The following is a 17,029-nucleotide window of genomic DNA, read 5'->3' on the forward strand; positions in this document are numbered from 1 at the left end:
TCTAGAAATGTCATCAGTGATAAAGACACTGCTATATGTTCCACAGTCTCTGCAACTCTTCCTGCGCACACTATTTGTTGGGAAAGAAAAGGAATTAAAAGTTTGTTCCATCGGCCAAGCCATGATGCAAGCTACCAGACCAAGAGCTCTACTTCCACCACTTCAGCTTGGGGTTGGTGTACAAATGCATCACCACTTTGCATCAACATTTCTAGTTGACAGTCTGTATCACCTTGGGTTTGGCTGTTCATATCCAGAGGTACCGATGTATGAAAGAAGTGCTGCAGTAGCTGAGAAACTTGAGGTACGTGGACTCACACCTGGGCACTTCATACAATATGTTGCTGATAATGCTGACCATAATATCTGAACAATTGATGGCCATGGAACGTTCCAAATTCCAAATTCCCTGTTATAGAGGACCGTGACTCTAATATGACAACAAGATGAAACAAGAATTTTTAACCTGGCTTTATCCAATGTTCAGATTTCTGATCTTGAATGTTATGCAAATTAGCACATATTTCATTAGATAATGCCTAATTTGCATATTTAAACATAATATTTCAGAAAACTTGTAATACAAAAAATAGTAGTCTTAATGTAAGTGATTAACTGGGGAAGTTTCATGGTGATATCTATTAGTTACATTTTTTATCCTATTAACTGGCTGTGTTACGCCTGGCACAAAAAACCACATTTTCGACCCCTGAATTTACCTTGATCCAATAAATATTAAGACTAAGACTTTTAATATGTTATTTGGTTGTCCCTAGGGATCACAAAAAAACTTGAATGATTACTATTGCAATTTCCCCTGGGTTAAACCACAGATTGACTGGACTACTGGTGTGTGAGGAGGACGGGACTGAGGTGGACTCTGAGGACTTCTTCATGTCCCTGCCTGACAACACTGTCCTCATGGCCCTGGAGCCTTGCCAGACATGGAGACCCCCTGCTGTAGGTTGTCTGTGGCCCGATACTGTATCAATATTAGAGTATTTTGCTAATGTAGTCTCATCCCTAATCTGTGCATCTCAGTGTGCATGTACATTAGCCTGTCGTGACGTTAGAATTATAAGGTTCTATCTCCATTTTTGTCAAAATTTAGTTTTGTACATAATCTGATCCATTAGGTGTTTATTAATGCATGTGTGGTGTTATTTTTTTTAAAATGTTGACATTTTTGAGTTAGTAATTCATGAAATACAAAGGTTCCATCTCACAAACCATAATGGAATGTAAAAACTTTGACGCTCAATATCTCTGAACTGCCCTAAACTGAGATAGAACCTTATAATTCTAAGCTCACGCTGTGTTAACGAGTTTTACGATTAATGTTTTGTATTTTATTGGGTTGTATATTTCATATATATTTAATGTAGCTTTGTAATCATACTAATAGTGTAGACAGGGAGCAAAAGACACCTTGGTCTCAGTTTTCCCTGGATAAATAAAGAAAAAAAAGAAAGAAAGAAGTGTGATCCATAAGGATCTCGACATGGAATTCTCTGCCTTACCGTCTAAACTAAAGCCTTGTTTCTCTCAACCAAACCCTCAGGGAAAGGCTTACTCCAAACCCCAAGATCAGATCAAGCCCCGGACAGGAAAAGACATCGCACGTGTGACCTTTGACCTGTACAGACTGAACCCCAAGGACCTCTTTGGTTCTCTGAGCGTGAAGGCCACCTTCAGGGGCTGGTATTCAGTCAGTGCAGACTTCAAATGCCTTGGGCCCAAGAAAATCGTCAGGTGAGCAGAGGATATGGTGTGACTTTGTGCGTGTAAGGGGGGGGGGGGTATATATATATTTTTTTTTTTACTAATTACTGCCTGTATATTCAACTGATTCACTCATGTTCTTCCTCTCTCAGAGAAGCCCTCCGTGTTGCCTCCACCCTCCTCCAAGCAGCTGGTCATATTATGATCAGCGCTGCTTCTGTGATTCGCCGGATCATCGAGGGGGCGGAGTCCTGGCAGCCTCTATGGAGTACTGGAATTAGGGGAGTGTCTAACCCTAACCCTAACCCTCTGTGATTGGCTAATCACTCATCAGGTCTAATGAGAATAGAAGATAAGATGTGGAGCTGATCACAACATGTACTTGTGCCAATCGTGGCAACCTTCTGTTCGAGTAATATTTTGAATACTATGAGTATAATATGTACAATGAGTATGATAAGCTTAACACATTATGCTGCTGGTGTATAATGTAAAATGTAGAAAAGTTGGTTGTACAAATTAGAATACAAATATGTTTGATGTATATAATCATCTTTTTCTATCAATTGTACCATGTTAAACACAGTGATGATATAATGTGTGATGGACAAAGATGGCATTTTTAAATTACATTCATCTCCTACTCTCTTATATACATGATTTCATCTGTGTAGTTCATCTGTTGACAATGATGCAGCTCACAAAATATAAATGAGGAGAAATAGTTGCAGAACAAGGAAAAAACTGTTTATTCATAAAGAAAAGAGAAAGAACATGTGAGTCTGGAGGCAATAAAGTGAATGAAGATTAAAACAAAATAACAAACCGGAAATAGGTTTAGACTTTTTCACTTTTGTTTTGACTTCCTTTGTTGCCTCTCTTTGACCTCAGCTATAACCTTACAGCGATCCTCCTCCCTAATCCATCTGTCGAGGCCGTGCTTGACGTGGTAGCGCGTGTCGCTGAACCAGTGGGTTATGTAATGGCGGGTGAGACCCGTCTGCGCCTGCAAAAGTGTGTAGTCCTCCTTGGTGGGCCACTGGCAGGTGAGGAAGGCCTGCCTCAGGATGGCCTGCTGAGCTGTACTCTTCCTCGGCCGGGGGCCTGGCTTGGACGGACTTGTGCTCTGGGGCTTTTTCTTCTTCTGGGGCCCTGGTTTGTTGTTGTGTCTGTGCTGTTTGAGAGAAGCAACAGTGGAAGTGGGCTTCCGAAGAACAGGTGAAGCCCCGGACGACAGGCGGCTAACCTGGGTGGAGACAGGTGACAGTTTGTGCTTGTTGTTGTTGTGCTTGTGTTACTAGGAACAACACCATTTTATTCATTTATTCATTTTTATTTAAAAATAACAACTTCTCCACACTGCTGGGCTTCAGGCGGTTTCTTTTTTTTGAGACGTTTTGGATCAATGAAATCATATTATTTTCGAGGGCTTTAATGATTGATGGAATGAGAGATGAATAGATCAGGGGGCTATTTAGGAGCTGCAGCCCCCAAGTTAAATTGTATTGGCTATTACACAGGGACGCGGGAAGGGGGGTGCTGAGGGTGCTGCAGCACCCCCTAGCGGCAGGCAGAAGGAGCTCCTCCTTCCCGCGTGCCTGCTATTACATTACACATTACATACACAATAGCTGTTTTCCAATATTGTGAGATTGAATTTAACCGAATTGAACTCGCGCTGTTCTGCTTTTGGCGCCAGGGAGAAAGACCCAGAGAGAACCACCACAGAAGGATAAAACGTTCTGTTTCTTTACATTATTATTTATTTAAATGGGGTAATATGCTATAGTTCCTCATTTTACAAGGGCAAGTACGACCGCAGCCTTTACTCTTCGCGCCGTTCTGCTTTCGGAACGGGTCTCGCGACCCAAGACTCTAGAACGTTCATCTCAGAAAAATAACGGTCTGTTAGAACGGTCTTAAAAAATAACACAGTGCTGGCCTCTAAATTAATTAATTGATACATATACATTTGATACATACTGCACTCTGAATCCCGGAGGCTTTGGATAAAAGTTGAGGTAAGAAAGCTAGTTACGAATTCAAGATACACATTATTTATCCAGCAGCGTCAACTCTGACAAGAATAGCGTTCGTTGTTATCGCGCTAGCCACGAGTTGGCTAGCTATAGCTAGTTAGTTAGTCCCCCAAATGTATATTCATGAAATGTAGCTAATCTACTTAGAGGCTAATTCGTTTTTCATTAGCTCAGTATTTCGTGTGTGTGTGTGTGTGTGTGTGTGTGTGTGTGTGTGTGTGTGTGTGTGTGTCCGTCCGTCCAACAACGTCATATAAGGTACATGAATGTTTTGCCAACTGTCTATTCAAAGCGGTTGAAATGATCTAAAATGATCAACATTTTCACATTTAATGGTTTAAATGATGTATGGTTTAAATCCCAGCACATGCCAAACATCTTCTCTAAATTGTACCCTATAGGAGACAAATTACAATGGCTGCCAGTTATGGTCCCGGAGATAACGGTATGTCCATGGAAATAACATTAGAATGTTAAGGCTCGTTGGCAGCAGAGATTATGATGGGCAAATTCAGTAATCTCATTTTAATAATTGACAGAAAGAGTTAAATTCAACCCATTTCTACCCAGCCCACTAAACCTAAAGAGCAGTTCGTGAGCTTAGAATGATAGTCTATCTCCGTTTAGAATGATAAGGTTCTATCTCCGTTTAGAATGATAAGGTTCTATCTCCTTTTAGAATGATAAGGTTCTATCTCCGTTTAGAATGATAAGGTTCTATCTCCGTTTAGAATGATAAGGTTCTATCTCCGTTTAGAATGATAAGGTTCTATCTCCGTTTAGAATGATAAGGTTCTATCTCCGTTTAGAATGATAAGGTTCTATCTCCGTTTAGGGCAGTTCAGAGATATTGAGCGTCAACGTTTTTACATTCCATTATGTTTTGTGAGATGGAACCTTTGTATTTTATTAATTACTAACTCAAAAAACACAGGCATTAATAAACACCTAATGGATCAGATTATGTAAAAAACTCAATTTTGACAAAAATGGAGATAGAACCGTATAATTCTAACGTCACGAATTGTCATTGTCGAATACATTTATCAATTATTTTGAGACCCAATATTGAGGCATTTTGTATTCTGCTTTTTGTACATTTTGTATTCTGCTTTATTTCACAGGCCCAGTGAAGATGGAGCCTCATGAGAGAGGGGTACATTTCATTGTTTTTGTAGAAATCAGAACAGAAAAAAGCTAAATATTTGCAGATGGCTATACAGCCCGTTCCAAATTATTATGCAAATGATATTTTTCTCAGATTTTCCTAAATAGTCGATGCAAATGACAATCAGTATACTTTTCAAGTCATCAACCGTTAGAGTATAATTCAAATTTGATTGAACAAACCTCCCAATGATAACAGTATTTTTTTTAAAAAATAAAAAACTCAAAATGCACTGTTCCAAATTATTATGCACAACAGAGTTTCAAAACATTTTATAGGTTGTAAAGAACTAAAAATGGTAATTTGATGAATTTAGGGTTAGGAGGTCATATTAGGAGGCCATATTTACTGAAATCAAAAGCTATTTCAAACAAAAACATCTTAACAGGTCAAGTTACATGTTAACATAGGACCCCTTCTTTGATATCACCTTCACAATTCTTGCATCCATTGAACTTGTGAGTTTTTGGACAGTTTCTGCTTGAATTTCTTTGCAGGATGCCAGAATAGCCTCCCAGAGCTGCAACACCAATGTGTTGGATACAGGTGGTCTCCAGAGGGCCCTGAAGAGGAGTCTGTATAACTGCCTTTCCCTGGAGTTCTTCGCCTTCGCCAGCTGGGTAAGCAAGTAGCTTGCTAGTAAGGCTTAGGAATGATGGATGAGTGTATTTATTTAGCTAACTCTGTGAGCTAGCTGTTTATATATGGACAGGACACATTTGAACTACACCCAGTTCTCATGTTGTAATGGCAAACATCTGAAATGCCACTCTTCTAAAATGTAAGATATCAGTTAGTTAGTTAGCTTGTTGTAGGATGTATTCTGACAGCTGGCTGGGCTGGGTTGCTGCCTGCATCTCTGTCTACCTCAGCATGGATGAGCTTGTGTCTGATATTGTCCTAATATACAGTATATATACTTTATGCTTAAACAGGTTGGCAATGTGTATGTTGGTCGTGTAGCTAGCTAACTATCTGTTGCCCACTACTGTCATGAACACATATGGTCATCTAGGCCTGTACATTGTGCGATAAATGCAATGTAATGACGACACAAGCTTGTGTTTGCTGATCCGACATGCACCATCATTAGATGCTATGACCGGGTTGAACCTCCCTTTGCCTTCAGAACTGCCTTCATTCTTAGTGGCATCGCTTCAACAAGGCGCTGGACACGTTCCTCAGAGATTGTGCTCCATATTGACATTATAGCATCCCAAAGGTGCTCTATTGGGCTAAGATCTGGTGACTGTGGAGGCCATTTGAGTAGAGTGAACTCATTGTCATGTTCAAGAAACCATCATTTGAGATGATGTGATGAGCTTTGTGACATGGCGTGTTATCTCGCTGGAAGTAGTCATTAGAAGACGGGTACACTGTGGTCATAAAGGGAAGGACATGGTCAGCAACAATACACAGGTAGGCTGTGGCGTTTACAATGCTCGATTGGTACTAAGGGCCCAAAGTGTGCCAAGAGAATATCCCCCACACCATGACACCACCACCACCAGCCTGAACCGTTGATACAAGGCAGGATAGATCCAGGCTTTCTTGTTGTTTACGCCAAATTCTGACCCTACCACCTGAATGTTGCAGCACTCATCAGACCAGGCAACGTTGTTCCAATCTTCTATTGTCCACTTTCGGTGGGCCTGTGCAAGTTGTAGCCCCAGTTAACCTTTCTTAGCTGACAGGAGTCTTCTGTTGCTGTAGCCCATCTGCTTCAAGGTTCGAACTGTGTGTTCAGAGGTGCTCTCCTCCATACCCTGTAACAGGTTGTAACAAGTGGTTAAGTTGAGTTGCTGATGCCATTCTATCAGCTCCAACCAATCTGGCAGTTCTCCTCGAACCTCTGCCACCAACAAGGCGTTTTCACCCAGAGACCTGCCGCTCACTGGATATTTTATCTTTTTTCTTTTTCGGGCCATTCTCTGTAAACCCTAGAGATGGTTGTGCAGGAAGATCCCAGTAGATCAGCACTTTCTGAAATACTCAAACGAGCCCGTCTGGCACCAACACCCGTACCACGTTCAAACTAAATTAAATCACCGTTTCCCCATTCTGATAATTGGTGCACCTAAGGTGTACCTAATAAAGTGGCCGGTGAGTGTATATATATATTAGTCTTTCTGATGGAACATCTTCTGGTACCTGGACATTCCAAGTGAATTTGACCCCAAAATGTCTTTCATCATAGACACAACTGAATAGCATCAAGAAGCTGTCCACCATTGCCCTGGCTCTGCGGGAGCGGACCCGCACAGATTTCGCCAAGGTTCTGGAGGTGGACTACGTCAAGGGTATCATCATCTCTCTCTTCACTGTGTTCGCCTCAAATGAGCAGGTAATTAGTTAGCGTGACACTGGACGGATACATTACTGGAATTATCGCTAAGAGAAATGACATGAGATTAAGATAATCCCAATGGTCCTCTATGTTAGAAATCTGTCCGCCTGCTAGCGGTGGAGGTGTGTGTTAGCTTCGCCACCCTGCTGCCCCAGGAAGACCTGGAAACCCTGGTGATGCCAACCCTTCGCCAGGCGGCAGAGGACAAGTCCTGGAGGGTCCGCTACATGGTGGCAGACAAGTTCTCTGAGGTTAGGAGGAGATTTCTTCTACATACAGAATATTTGATGCTTTAATGAACATTTGAACAAACAGCTTTGTACACTAATTTAACACCCCCCCCTCCCTTGCACGCTTGCTTTGCACACAGTTTGTATGTTAATTGATGTGTTACTGTGATGTTACAGCTGCAGAAAGCGGTTGGTCCAGAGATCACCAAGAACGACTTGGTGCCAGCCTTCCAGAACCTTCTGAAGGACTGTGAGGCACAGGTCAGGGCAGCTGCTGCCAACAAAGTCAAGGGTGAGTCTAGCTACAGTTCAATAGATGATCCAATTAGGTGCTGTAGGTGCAGGAAGAAAATAAAGGAAACTAACGAAAACAGACAGGTAATGTGAAGTACTGACTATAGAATAGATGCCCTGCTGCAATGAGTCCTCTAACATCCAGACAGCTTTGCAGTGTGAACTAACCCAAACTTGTTTCTGCCCCCCAGAGTTCTGTGAGAATCTACCAGAAGACAGCAGAGAGACCATCATCATGACTCACATTCTGCCTTGTGTCAAGGTACAAACTAACTTTAGACAACCATGAGTCATAAAGAGACGAACCACTGTACTTTCATCTGTTTAGATTTCTCTAGCTAGAGGCGGCCAGTCATGTGTGTTTGATGACTGACACACTCGAGTTGAACAGATTCTCTGTTGATGGAGGCCAATATCAGCTGTGTTTCTAGACCCTGGTGGGTCACTCTCCTCTCAGCCTGTTGGTTAGCATAACCCTGTAAATGCTTTCTCTCAGCCTGTCATAGCCATGAACGTGTCCATTGTAGGTAGAGCCCATGGCCGCACCCCGATAAGCTAACTTGGCCTCTAATCCCCTGTCCTTCATCTGCACTGATCTGAAAACTCAGTGTGAGTGAAAGCAGCATGGCGTATGCCTTCGGTTACGTCTGCTCGGTGCATATGAAAACGATGCGGCCACTGTCAGACTACTGAGCTGTAGCCTGTGATGACGTCAGTGTAGCAGCTCCCTAAAGCCTTTAGCCAGCAGAGGGCACTGTTGTATTTTCATCTTCCATGGCGTTGTTTATGAGCAGTGCAGAGCGTCTGCTTGTGTAAACAGAACTGATTCATGTCACCACAGACCTTGTTTCTGCTGGATGTGCCAACAACAGAAAGGCCATGCAGGCAGCTTGCTGACACATGACCTGAAACCTCAACGTTTCCCAAATGAAACACTTGGTCCTCAAATTGGTCCTCGATCCCCCTTTTCTCCTGACAGTAACCATTTCTGCAGCGACTATTGCATCACGTCTGAAACACCCCCTGGTTGGAAAAGATGATATCCAATGTTGTCCACCCTGCCGATTTGATTTTGTTTATTTGGATCTCCACTATCAGTTCCAAATATAACAGCTTTGCCCCCAAGGATCCTGAAAGAGCATAAATGTGATGTTGATGATGGGTGTAGTCTGACATCTCCCTCCCCCTCTGTCCCTCCCTCCAGGAGCTGGTGTCTGACACTAACCAGGATGTGAAGTCAGCCCTGGCCTCGGTCATCATGGGCCTGTCCACCATCCTGGGGAAGGACAACACCGTGGAACACCTCCTGCCTCTGTTCCTTGCCCAGCTCAAAGACGAGGTACCCTACCTGGCCCTCACCTGCCTTCTCTCTCTCTTCCTGCTCCCAGCTCATAGACCAAGTAAAGGTGGATTGTCAATGGCTGGTGTGTGTTTGTATGGAGGAAAAACCTCGGAGTAGCTGGAGGCCTGCCAACTGTGGGATACATGACACGCTGTCTGTTCTTGCCTGACCTGGCAGATCAGATTGTCCTCATGAACTGAGACTAATGCTGTTAACCTGGAGGGTATACCATCAATGTCGCTCAAGGACAATCCAGGCTTGTTTTGATAAGTTTCCTGACATTTATAAAAGATTATTTATTTTAATTAATTAAAAGCCTTATTTGGATTTTCTCGTGAGACATATCAAAATAAGCCTGGCTTGTCCTTTGCTGGTGTTGATGGAATACCCCCCTGGTTTTAACATATTTACTGCTCAACCCTACACCTGGTTTTAACATTGATACTGCTCAACCCTCCACCTGGTTTTAACATATTTACTGCTCAACCCTCCACCTGGTTTTAACATATTTACTGCTCAACCCTCCACCTGGTTTTAACATATTTACTGCTCAACCCTCCACCTGGTTTTAACATATTTACTGCTCAACCCTCCACCTGGTTTTAACATATTTACTGCTCAACCCTCCACCTGGTTTTAACATATTTACTGCTCAACCCTCCACCTGGTTTTAACATATTTACTGCTCAACCCTCCACCTGGTTTTAACATTGATACTGCTCAACCCTCCACCTGGTTTTAACATATTTACTGCTCAACCCTCCACCTGGTTTTAACATTGATACTGCTCAACCCTCCACCTGGTTTTAACATATTTACTGCTCAACCCTACACCTGGTTTTAACATTGTACTACCAGATGTAGGGTAGAACGGTATATATACTATTTATATCATCCTAAAATGTTTTAGTATGAATAATTGTATTCATATTTAATATACATTTTAAATCAATTAGATCAATTATTTATGTGTCTGTCTGACACTATTTTCCCTACCGCCCATGTTTGGTAGCCAAAGGGCAAAGTTGGCTGGAAAGCTAGCGATCTTTAACGTGGGTGACTGGTGCCGTCTTTGCAAAATAAATAACCAGAAGCCGATGGTTGTTTCTCCTCTGGTGACATATATATACAGTATATATATGTAATGTGGAATGACTTGAGTCCTGGTGGTGTATTCTCTCAGCTAGCTGTTGGAACTCTGTCCAGTCCTATTTAGTTAACTAGATGGATATGGAGGGTCTGGCTACTGAACATGGTCATGAAATCATCTGGCTCTTTAGAATCAGGGTGGAAGAAACAGACCACGGGAGAGAAACAAAACAACTATGCTTATTGTCTGTTGCTGAATGTTGTTCTACTTTGTGCTCCTCTAAACACTGTCCTGTTACTGTCCCCAGTGTCCAGAGGTGCGTCTCAACAGCATCTCCAACCTGGACTGTGTCAACGAGGTGATTGGCATCCGTCAGCTGTCCCAGTCTCTGCTGCCCGCCATCGTAGAGCTGGCAGAGGACGCCAAGTGGAGGGTCCGCCTCGCCATCATAGAGTACATGCCCCTGTTGGCAGGCCAGCTGGTCAGTCTATACCCCCATACACACACATACTAATACATCCTTCTGAGTGGCATTTTGAGTTGATGGTGAGCTCCCTGTGTCTCCATAGGGAGTGGAGTTCTTTGATGAGAAGCTGAACACCCTGTGTATGGCCTGGCTTATCGATCACGGTAAGACACCTGTCCTCCCGTCTCTTCTAGAGGCATCTGTCTGTCCACCCGTTTCTTCTAGAGGCTTCTGTCTGTCCACACGTCTCTCCTAGAGGCATCTGTCTGTCTGTCTGTCCTCCCGTCTCTTCTAGAGGCATCTGTCTGTCCACCCGTTTCTTCTAGAGGCTTCTGTCTGTCCACACGTCTCTCCGAGAGGCATCTGTCTGTCTGTCTGTCCTCCCGTCTCTTCTAGAGGCATCTGTCTGTCCAACCGTCTCTTCTAGAGGCATCTGTCTGTCCACCCGTTTCTTCTAGAGGCTTCTGTCTGTCCACACGTCTCTCCTAGAGGCATCTGTCTGTCTGTCTGTCCTCCCGTCTCTTCTAGAGGCATCTGTCTGTCCACCCGTCTCTCCTAGAGGCATCTGTCTGTCCACCCGTCTCTCCTAGAGGCATCTGTCTGTCCACACGTCTCTTCTAGAGGCATCTGTCTGTCCACACGTCTCTTCTAGAGGCATCTGTCTGTCCACACGTCTCTTCTAGAGGCATCTGTCTGTCTGTCTGTCCACACGTCTCTTCTAGAGGCTTCTGTCTGTCCACCCGTCTCTTCTAGAGGCATCTGTCAGTGCTTCACATAATGAGCTGGCCAGCCTGTAGGACAAGTCAATATGTTTTAGTTCTGTCCCAGCTCTAGCCTGTCCCTCTCCCACGTCCCATAATGTCCTCTGTGACGGTGGGAGGGAGGTAGAGGGAAGAAGGCAGACGTGTGGGTCTGCAGCTCTTAGCTTCGTGGCTGTGATGGCTGTGCCAACGACAGGGGGATGAGAAGCAGCCGGAGAATGAGAAGGGCCTCTCTCTCTCTCCCCCTTCTTCAATTCTGCTCTCTCCTTGCTTGCAGAGCGTTTAGGCAGGTTAGACGTGTGTTGGCTACAGGCCCACACCCGATGATGACAGATGTGGACCGAACGGAAAGCTGTTCATGTACTAGCACACCATATTATTATAACAACCTAGAGCATTGTCACACACACAGAACACAGTGAATGTTTTAGGACAAAGGGCTAGCTAGGTTACATCATTGGAATGTTCCTGTGTGTCTGTGCTCTCCTTACATAAGTCCTGCAGTGAGCCGACGGGACTACAGAGGTCGGGGGTGAGACACACACACACACACACACACACACACACACACACACACACACACACACACACACACTCTTTCTCTCATTAGTCTATATTTGCAGAAAGAATCCCTGCTCTTTGCTGTACAGTGTTTGCCCTGATTGATGAAGGTTAAGACTTTAGACCACCAGGCCATCAGCTATTGTGTTGAATATGAGATCTGAGATCTGGTCTGTGGCTTCTGATGTTATGTCACAGATAAGCTGATTTAGAGAGTACAGCTATCAGCAGCCTCCTATACATGATGACAGAAATATAAATATTCCGTGTGGCCTGGGGTGGTCCAGTGGTCTAGCACCGCGGTCTACAGTGACACATATGCCCATGTCGGCATGGGTTTGAATCCGGCCCATGCCCTGCTGACATTCCCTATCTCCCTTCTTTACTTTCCTGTCTGTCTTCACTATAAATGAAAAATATCATTGCCCCACTCAGAAAAAAGTACTTAATAATAATAGAAATATTCCATGAAACATTGCTTTTACTAACTTGAGGTCATGGGATTCTCATTGAAGAGATTGTCTATTTGGGCAAAACCGCTCCATTTATTTAAAGGTTGTTGTTGTTGGTGTACAAAATGAATATTAAAGTATCTGTTTGCTGCTGCCAGTGTATGCCATCCGTGTGGCTGCCACCTGTAACCTGAGGAAGCTGGTGGAGAAGTTTGGGGCAGAGTGGGCTCAGAACACCATCGTGCCCAAGGTGGTGGGCATGGCCAACTACCCCAACTACCATCACAGGATGACCACGCTCCTCTGCATCAACGTGAGGCCTGCCGCTTGTCTACAAGCACCTGCTGATTCATACTGAGTGTCTCTATTCTCTATTTTACTCACTTTGTTTGTTCACATTTCAGGCATTAACTGATCAAATACTTTTTCATGGAAAGCAAAATAGGAAGATACTTTTTTATAAAATGATGACATTTATAGAAAAACTTGTCAACATAATAAATGTCATGACAAGTGTCTACCAGTTGTCCTGCAGGAGTACTATCTGTGTTCTTGTGTTTGTGACCACCTCATGTCCTCTCTCAGGGAGTATTATATAATGCGTCATAACCTGGTTATTAACCATGTTTCCCTGGTGTCCCTCTTCAGGCCCTGTCAGAGGTGTGTGGTCAGGACATCACCACCAAGCAGATGCTGCCTATCGTCCTGAAGATGTCCAACGACCAGGTGGCCAACGTGCGCTTCAGCGTGGCCAAGTCCCTCCAGAAGATCGGACCAGTCTTGGAGAGCAAGTATGTTCTCAGTTAGACCACTGAACACATCCTTTAACCACCTCCACACACACCTCAACAGCAGCATGCTTATGGGATTCACCAAAAAGCCCTCCCTCCTAGTCTGACCCAGCCATAGACACATGAGTACAGCGCTCCCCATGGCTAACGCATGCTTCACTCTCCTAATCCACCATGGCATGCAGGAGTGTGGGAAAAGGGCTGTGTGAGAAACTTGATTAACTAGTATGCTCTCAGCGAGAAACTGGATTAGCTGTGTATACTACTGAGCAACTGAACTAGCTGTGTGTGTGCGCTGGGCTGTGTGGGTGTTAGACTTGGACGCTTTCCAACTTTTAATACCCGTTAAACCGTCCCCAAATAATACTGCGATTTGCGGTTCAGGGTTTCGGTTTCGGCTTAGGGTGTCATGACGATCATTTTGATTTTCACACAACAACAAAAATGTGCCTCTAGCATCCAGTAGGCTTATCAAATAATAACAATAAATAACAAAAATGGCTGTAACGAAAATGGGCATAAAAGAGCATCCTACAACATTAGGCCGTTCTTCAAGCCTATTCTAGGTTTTTGGACAGAAACAAGCATGTTTTGTGCTGCAGGCTTCAGCAGGGCACGTAACGGTCTGGGCACGCACGGTAAAGTCTTGTTGTTTGCCTCGGTCATTATCGTTAGAAAGCGTCACCGGTATTGCTATATAAAGCTATATTGCTATATAAAGCTATACTGCTATATGAAGCTATACTGCTATATGAAGCTATACTGCTATATATAGCTATATAAAGCTATATTGCTATATAAAGCTATATTGCTATATAAAGCTATTGTTGGCTCCTAAAGACACCCGCTTTCCCCTCTACTGTGTCCCTAAGAACTTCTATCGCCCCCCTTGTACTGTTTCTCAGTTTCTCCAGTAATAAAATAAAATAAAAATAAAAATAATAAAAATAAAAAAGGTTTTAGTAGAAGGCGATAATAGGGAGAAGGTTTTTCCTTCTATCAGTGGCCCCGGGCCCGAGCTAGAGTACTCTTCCTGCAACAAATGGTGGACTGCTGATTCACATGCTTAGTATTCAAATGTATTGATTGTAAGTCGCTTTGGAATAAGGCGTCTGCTAAATGCCAAAAATTTAAATGTAAATGTTGTTCCAACAGCTCTTTCTAGAACATGTTCTGCTGTTCTATCATGTCACACACCTGTGTTAAATCACATTGTCCGTCTCCATTGCTTCAAGTTTGGTATAGTTCACCGGTTGTTAGGTCCTCGGGTGTAAAAAGTTTAAAGAAAAATCAATAGGACAAAATAGTAATCCAATGTCACTTGAAGATCAGCGAGAATTACAGCATACAGAATGTAGCCTAGAAGTTACGTTTGTGGACCGTTGTAAACACGCGTGATACGGTCTGAGCGGAAGTCATGTGGATGGAAGAGGAAGAGGAGGGAAGGAGGGGGGGAAGTTCTGTCACTTTCATGGCATCTTAAACCACACAGACAGTGTTGCTGGATAAACACACATTAAGGTGTTTATTATATATAGCAATTTATGACATTGACCAAAAACTATTTTTTGAAGCGAGGTTTTTGGTTTAACTGTAAAACCACCCAAGCCTAGTGGGGGTCAGGGGAGGCTGGTGGAGGCAGAATGTGTCAAATACAATGCAGTGATGCATGGACTGAGGAATGGTCACACCCACTGATAACTGTTTGTTTGTCATCAGTGCCCTGCAGACAGAGGTGAAACCAGTGCTGGAGAAACTGGCCACAGACACAGACAAGGATGTCAAGTACTTCGCCCAGGAGGCTATAAGGGGTATGTAGTCCTCTGTTTGAAGTCACCTGGATTATTTAATTGTAGCATATAGTAACATCTTATACGGTGTTGTATCAGTGTTTTGTCTGACATGATAGATACATTGTGATATCACCTGGGCTGATGTGAGTCATTGTGAACCTTCTGTGTTTCCTTCTCTACAGTTCTGGCCCTGGTGTAATCTCTAAACTGGCCCTGGTGTAAACTCACGCGTGGATGATTGTATCCCACACACACACACCCACACACACCCACACACACCCACACACACACACACACACCCACCCACACACCCACCCACACACACACACACACACACACACACACACACACACACACACACACACACACACACACACACACACACACGTCTGTAATTCATGTGTTAAAATAAATGCTATATTTAAATGATATATTTATTTCTGGACTATCTGTATTTACTGCAGTCATTTCTAAAGACATCCTCTCACCCATCAGGGTTGTGTCTGGGACCTGCACACATTTAATATTAGAACAGCCATGAGTACAGAAACATTTGTATATCTTTGCACTCGATCAAATTTCAGGACATGACTTTCCCTAGATATGTGCGTTCTACCACCCAGTATCCTTACATTTTCAAAATCCCATCAGGATAGGCGGCTCTTTTAGTAGGTAAAAAGGCACGGCTGTTCTAGTGTTAAACACCCTGCTGGCTAGAGCAGGCTGAGCTTTCTTCCTCCTACAAACTACCATGGCATCGCCATGTGTCTCCAAACCATTACAATTATGATTGAAGTCTCCTTATTTGCAAATTCTCTCTATGAACAATTACAGAACTTACAAATTGTTTCTTAGGGTTAGGGTAATAAATTCAATTTCATTTATGAATCTCTGATCCAAATTCTTAGTGGTGTCTTGAGGTAATTTGAAGTAGTAGCCAAATTAATAATCCAAGTAATTAATTATCAAAAGTATTTAGACACCTATATATGTTTCTCAATTTGTAATTCTCCATTTTGTTTTGTTACCGTAGAAACGTGATAAGGCTAAATCTGGGCTTTATAGTGAATAAAGGCCTAACGCCCCTCAGCTGTGACTATTAACCATAAAGCACAGCCTCTTGTGCCTTATTGCTTAAATAAAGCATATCAGTGTGTGTGTGTGTGTGTGTGTGTGTGTGAGTATTAGCACATGTTTGTGCAAAATGTATGTGTGCAGTGCAGTATTAGCACCTGTAGTCTGTGTGTGAGGTACTGTGTCTCCAGACTCTGTCTCCGGGACAGTAGGGGGGGCGGGCCGCTGCTCTGGTATAACGCTAGGCTGTCCTGCTGCCTGGACGCATCTCCCTGGAATACACACACACACACACACACACACACACACACACACACGCAGACACAGACACAGACACAGACACATACACAGACACAGACACACACACACACAGACACAGACACAGACACAGACCAACCTGGTCTCACACATCAGACGTCAGGATTCGAAGTCTGTCGTTCGCATCCAAACACCGACGTGACATTTTGTTCTGAAAGCGCAGGGGTGCGCAGGGGTGCGCCTGTTATGTGCGCCTGTCGGGCTGGCATGGGTGGCACAATTTTGAGAATTTAACACTTAATTCCCTGCATTCTGGTCAATTTGTGCACCATACAAATGTAATATTAAACTCCCATATGTATTCTTTAAACAAACAAATCTGGGGGAGTGGTCGGAGTTAACGAGATATTGTTCCAATCCATTACCTGGCCATTACCTGCCTGTGAAAAGTATGAAAAGTTTGCATTGCCTAGCGTGTAGGCCCGTGAGAAATTGAGAGCATATAAATCACTAGATGCCTACAAATACGCAATCTGTGGTCGTGGAATACTCCCCCTAACTGTCTAAGACACACCCACTTTGATACAAGCTCCACCCACTTTAATACAAGCCACTCCCCCTAAGTGTCTAAGCCACTCCCA

At 43.5% G+C, this 17,029-nt stretch overlaps 2 protein-coding genes across 2 annotated transcripts; both read left to right on the top strand.

The window, feature by feature from the left end:
* Window positions 1-795: 795 nt before the first annotated feature.
* On the top strand, window positions 796-6,133 carry LOC308164036 (lipid transferase CIDEB-like; the record flags this gene model as incomplete). The annotated part of the gene is made up of 5 exons (XM_080538200.1): window positions 796-960; window positions 1,562-1,752; window positions 1,875-1,990; window positions 5,476-5,549; window positions 6,077-6,133. 5 exons carry the CDS (start codon window positions 796-798, stop codon window positions 6,131-6,133), a joined length of 603 nt encoding a protein of 200 aa, XP_080394326.1.
* A 194-nt stretch (window positions 6,134-6,327) lies between these two features.
* On the top strand, window positions 6,328-15,255 carry LOC308164037 (uncharacterized protein; the record flags this gene model as incomplete). Its single annotated transcript, XM_080538201.1, has 12 exons — window positions 6,328-6,348; window positions 7,127-7,273; window positions 7,372-7,527; window positions 7,684-7,798; window positions 7,992-8,062; window positions 9,005-9,139; window positions 10,540-10,713; window positions 10,802-10,862; window positions 12,631-12,785; window positions 13,121-13,263; window positions 14,983-15,074; window positions 15,239-15,255. 12 exons carry the CDS (start codon window positions 6,328-6,330, stop codon window positions 15,253-15,255), a joined length of 1,287 nt encoding a protein of 428 aa, XP_080394327.1.
* Between the last annotated feature and the right edge of the window lie 1,774 nt (window positions 15,256-17,029).

Source organism: Nansenia antarctica (assembly GCF_963989245.1).
Source record: "Nansenia antarctica genome assembly, chromosome: 8".
Taxonomy (NCBI): domain Eukaryota; kingdom Metazoa; phylum Chordata; class Actinopteri; order Argentiniformes; family Microstomatidae; genus Nansenia; species Nansenia antarctica.